Source organism: Protopterus annectens, chromosome 7.part0, assembly GCF_019279795.1.
Source record: "Protopterus annectens isolate FY-2018-M chromosome 7.part0, PAN1.0, whole genome shotgun sequence".
NCBI lineage: Eukaryota > Metazoa > Chordata > Ceratodontiformes > Protopteridae > Protopterus > Protopterus annectens.
This window is the reverse complement of record NC_056739.1, coordinates 524,189,611-524,195,435: the sequence shown is the minus strand read 5'-3', so window position 1 is coordinate 524,195,435 and position 5,825 is coordinate 524,189,611. Positions and strand designations below refer to the sequence as shown.

At 39.1% G+C, this 5,825-nt stretch overlaps 1 protein-coding gene across 1 annotated transcript; it reads right to left on the bottom strand.

The window, feature by feature from the left end:
• Nucleotides 1-840: 840 nt before the first annotated feature.
• On the bottom strand, nt 841-1,773 carry LOC122806020 (olfactory receptor class A-like protein 1). The gene has a single exon (XM_044076260.1). The coding sequence runs from the start codon at nt 1,771-1,773 to the stop codon at nt 841-843; it is 933 nt and encodes a 310-aa protein (XP_043932195.1).
• Between the last annotated feature and the right edge of the window lie 4,052 nt (nt 1,774-5,825).

Here is a 5,825-nt window from a genome sequence, read left to right as displayed (position 1 = left end):
GTTTTGTACCCGATGTCTGTTTATTGCCAATACTGACAGAGAGAAATTTGTAAAATGGCTGTTCATTTGAGAGTTGGCCAGAGGTGGACTCCCTTGTGTGATGAATACAGCAGCTTATAGAAGTGAAGGACATCTAAAGTTATGGTAAGATTTTACACAATACTTTCTGCAGGTTAGCAGAACATGACATCTAGTATGCAATGCAATCAAAATCCTAAAACTAACTGAAATATCTGAAATCCAAGCTAAACCCAAAACTGTTAGCAAGAACATAGAATAATGATGGGAAAGAATATTATTTAAATAAAGTGTAACTAGAGCTTTAGTAGTGCTAAAGTAGAAAATGAATGGAAAAGCAATACTGTATGAAATAAACAATAATAAATTATTACTAATTCATTTTGGAATTAATAATTATTAACAACTAAAAGAAAAATCTAGCCAAGCTAGACTTTTCACCGTATGATTCCTTGAAACATCTTACATTAGAGGTAACATGGGATATAGGTAAATGACCCCTTAAGGACATCAGTTGTTTTAGCTGTATTGCAGGTCTGAATGTCCATGACTTTTTTTTTTCCTATTTAAGTCAATTATGGACAATTTCAGGCCAATAAACCTAAACCACACAAGTTGTGGACATGAATGTCTTGACCTTCTTATGGCCTTGTCAGCACAGCACATTAACAATTATGTGAACAGTAGACAGTGTATGGAAAGGAAAAACATGAACTACAACAGAACAGTATGATAAAACATAAAAGAACCAAATGCAAAAAAAGAATCATAGCATGTTTCAAGTTCATTTTTTAATATGTCCTACACAATGTAGTGCATTATTTAACAACTTGACTGGTTTCCCTTAAACACACATTTCAAAGCGTGCTTAATTCTAATGTTGGTCATTATAACTACAGTTGGAAACAATGTTGCATAGCATGCAGAAAAAAAATGACGGACATCTGAAACAACACGATGAATATATGTAGAAACTGTAATCTGATAAAGAAAGATGGTATTTTCAAATCCAATGAAAAGTACATACATGGTTACTAATGCAACCACAACTTTGGCTGCTCTGACCTCTGCAGCTGTTTGTTGGCTTTGCACATTATTCCTTATGTTACTCAGTCTTATCCTGTGTCTAAAGAGTATCTGTAAAATAATCACACTGGAAATTATCATAAGTATCACAAATGTGAAGTCACGAAAAAAGTAAGTAAATGTAAAAGTGAAAAATATTATAGCATTAGGGACAGCGATAATACAGTACCCGAAATTGAATGAATATTGTACATCAGTGCCATTTAATTTTGATACTGTATACATGAAAGGAATAACTTCTGTTAACACATTTAACATAAGAATTAAACTGCAAACAGCTAGGATGTATCGTGGCAATCTTGGTTTAAAAGAAGTCAAGTTAGATGTTGGAGGAAGAAGAGTTATACACTGAATACAGACTAGAACACATGTCAGATTAATTGCCAGACTTCTTGAAATTCTTGCTGAATAAATCAAAAATTTGCATCCAGTATCACCATACAAATTGTTTAAGTTAAAAAGTACAAGCAATGTTGCTGGAAGACCTCTGGTTATAATCAGGATAAAATTCACTAATGCAATGCCTGCTATCATTATTTCTGTTAAAAGGAGTTTAGATCCACTTACTAATATAAGGGAAAATATTGTCATGATTAGTAAGTTCCCAGGGAGTCCGATAACTACTAGCACAAGAAACAGTGCACCTTTGATGATGTCATATACTGCCATCATTTACATATGGGCATCATCATAGAAAAACAAAAGCAAGCAATATTGAGTTAGGGTTTGGTATACAACAGGTACAACATATGCTTTTAACATAAAGAGTTCACATTTATACACATTATTTCATCCAGTATGCACAATGTGTCTTGTAGGGCAATCTATAAATCAGTAATTGATTTGTAGTAACATACTTTCTCATTAAGATGTGTAAGATTGATCTCTCGTTTTTTAAATAACCAGATGGCAATATAAACAACTACTGGTCATTTGCTAACCGTGTATCTTCATTTGTGTGCACATGTCTGAGCCTGTCACTCTGAGGTGCCAGATCTTCAATATGGCATTCATACTGCAGGGTCATACAACTGTTCAGGCTACATTGCAGATATTGCTATAAAGAAAAAGGTAGATTAATTAATTTCTTTTATCTTTTATTATTTCATCAAATCATGACTTCATGAGACCTTCTTAGTGAGCATATATAGGTTTTATAGACTTGCAGTTAGTTATGTTAGCTTAGGAGGTGCATGAAGTAAATCCCTGTTGAATTGGTGTAAAGACAGCCTACTTGTCAGAAAAAAATGATGGCGAATATCCTTGCTGAGACAAGGATATTGTGTCATGTTTCCATAAAAGATGACTCGTTGAGATGACTCTTAACCAGCAAATGTCTATTCATTTTATTTGAGCACAATACAAGGTGTGCAATTTTGAAAATGTGATTAGTGTTAGCTGCCATAAATGAATGCCAAGAATTAGTACTGTCACACTATGTCAAGCATATTTAATTAGCCAAGATATTTAAAAAAAAAAAAAATTCTTATAAAAGCACTGCATTTGACTATATACAATGAGAAATAAGCCTTTTCATCTGTTCAGTATGGCTATTGGAAGAATATGCCACAATGTTTTGTTTTGCTTCCTATTCAGTATCCATTCAACCATCTAATAATAAAATGTTTTATGCATAACTGCTTCATCCTTGTACTTTTTATTTGCATTAATGTAACTTTAGAATCATTTAATTATTTTTGGGTAGGGTTGGGGTGAGAGTCAGGTAATAATATAATCCTATTGGTATTTTCAGAGCTGTTTTGGCAACACAAGGAGTACTTGCACTTTTCCTCTATTGAAATAATAAATTATCTTGGCATCATATGAATTTGCCTTTCTGCAGAGAGCCCTAGGATGCCAGCAATGATATATTCAGACAATATAAAATACTCATTTAAATTACTGGCATGTGATTCATTTAATCATAGCTTCATTACCCCCCCCCACACACACACACACACACACACACACACACACACACACACACACACACACACACACACACACACACACACACACACACACACACACACACACACACACACACACACCTACAATTAATACAGGACCCTCTAATAATGGTTGTGGACACTGTAAATCTTTATTTGGGGGAAGCAGCATTATTTTGCTGTCATGCTGCCCCTGACTTTGAATGTAAAACATTGTGCACATGTGATAAAACTCATAATCCACATTCATCTCCCCATTTTTTTTATTTGTATTATGGCCCCTTCTTTGAAATACTTGATATGACTATGACTGTACCTTCCCATTTCAGAATACTGTGTTTTATCTCCTTTTTCTTTTATAGGTTCATAGGTTCATACTAGGCTATCTGCCCTAGGGCATTTATAAGCCTAGTCAGAGTGTGTGTGGCTTTCGCCACCTCTTGGAATGAGAATACTATGCCCATTTAGAGTTTAGTTTACTGTGCCTCTGTCTAGTAGTGACACAGAGATGACCCCCGGGGTAAACCTACAATCTCCCATCCACTCGTCAAAATTTCTCTTGAAGAGAGTCAGTGAGGGGCTCTGCCTAACATGGACTGGGATTCTGTTCCAGAGTGTAGGGAACCTCTGGGTTATGAATCTGTCCCTCCAGCATGTCCTATTTATTTCTGTGTTGAGGTTCAAATCTCTCGCTCTCGTGGCTCTGGTGGATTTGGATTTTCTGAGGTGGAGCATGTCCATTAGTTCCGGATTGGATATGGCCTTGTACGTCAGGCATAGATCGCCTCTGAGTAGGCAGTATGCGACTGAATAGAGCTGGAGTTTCTTCAGCCGGGCAGCATAAGACATATGTTTGAGACCCTTGATCCTCTTGGTGAGGTACTTTTGGGGTCTTTCTAACTGCTGCAGGTGTTGGGTAAGGTACATCCCAAATGGGGCATTGTACTCAATTATGGGCCTGATAAGGGAAGAGTATAGGGGCACAATGACCTCTCTTGATCTAGATGTGAATCCTTTCATGATAAGGTGGGTAATATAGAAGGTGTTCCTAACCACCTTGGCAATGTGAGTGTCAAATGAGAGGTTACTGTCAACTTGGGTCCCTAGGTCCCTGATTTCTTCTTCAATGCTTAATGGATTACCACCTATGTGGTAATTTGTGGGTACTTTGTTTTTCCCAAAGGGTATGACTATACATTTTTTGGCGTTCAGTTTAAGGCCATGGCTCTGGCACCAGTTATCCATTTCTATGAGGCCTTTCTGAAGGATGCTTGTGTCCGCTGGAGTATCAATTATGGCGCCCAGTTTGCAGTCATCTGCGAACTTTGTCAGCCACAATCCTCCTATGTTTGCTTGCACCTCGGAAAAATAAATGCCGAACAAGAGGGGTCGCAGGACTGAGCCCTGTGGGACACTGCTTGTGACTGGCTTAGAGTCTGACATGGCTCCAGCAATTCTGACCTTGTGGGTTCTGTCCTTGAGCCAGTTTGCAACCCATCTTATGACATATGAGTTTACATTTAAGCTGGTGAGCTTGTCTATGATGCCCGAGTGGGATACTGTGTCGAAGGCTTTTGCAAGATCAAGGTAGGCAGTGTGAACTGCCTTACCCTCATCAATGGCCTTAGTGACTATTTCAAAAAAGTCGACCAGGTTCAAAAGGCAGGATCTGCCCTTGACAAAGCCAAATTGGGTAGGATCCAGTGTCTGTAGGTCCCCAATATCTTTGTTTATGAGTTCCATAATGATCCTGTCCATAGCTTTGCAGACCAGGCTCGTCAAGCTTATGGGGCGGTAATTTCCATGGTCCGTAGAAGCACCTTCTTTGTGGAGTGGGACCACTGTTGCTGTATGCCATTCTTTGGGTATGTATCCTGTAGTAAGGCTAAGATTAAACAGCAGCCTTATGTGCGGGGTTAGTTCCTCTTGGAGTTCATGTAGCACGCAACCCGGGACACCGTCTGATCCCATTGATGCTGTGGTTTTAGCTTTGGAGAGGGCAGCTCTCACCTGGGCATCTGAGATGTCAGGGAGGCTACACTCTGCTGGGATAGATATTTCTCCTTTTGGGGGGGGAGGGGGGAGAAATGTGCACTGAACCTGTCTGCCAGTATGTTGGCAATGTCTGTGGGTTCAGTGTATTTTTTGACATTTTGGGCTAACTCTGAGCATTTCTGGGAGTTTCCACCCAGGTTTCTAACATAACTAAAGAAGGCCTTGTGATTGTCTTTAATGTCTTTTGCGATTTTTCTCTCAAAGTTGGCGTTGGATGATTTTATGAGTAGTTTTTTGCTAGTACTGATCAGAGATGCCTTCCCTTTTGGGGATTTTGCTCTGTCATGTAGTAGCTTCCTCCTCCTGTTGTAAAGCTTGTTTATGGTTGGGGTCCACCAGACAGGACGCCTGCCTTTGGGGGAATGGGTCTTGGTTTTATTTTGGATTGCATGATCCATGCATTCTTGAAGGTGTCTGTAGAAAGCGTTTATAAAGGATTCAGCGGTGTGGGCTGTGGTTTCCACTGGCCAAGGGGCCTTGAAGGATACCACTTCAGTCTTAAGTAGTGTGAAGTGAGCTTTTGAGGAAATTCTTCACTGTGGTCTTTTGTGCTAAGGGTGGGGGCGGGATGTGGATTTCCAGTGAGATTAATTTATGGTCTGATCTCACCAATGAGGGGTATACTTCCGGTGTGGAGCATTGTGTCCCCATGTTTGTGATGATCAGGTCTAGTATATTGTCTCCTCTTGTGGGAGTGGTGACTAGTTGTTCCATCGT

Bases quoted from the DNA above. Each gene is read 5' to 3' on its own strand.
- LOC122806020 (XM_044076260.1), bottom strand. From the start codon at position 1,773: ATGGCAGTATATGACATCATCAAAGGTGCACTGTTTCTTGTGCTAGTA.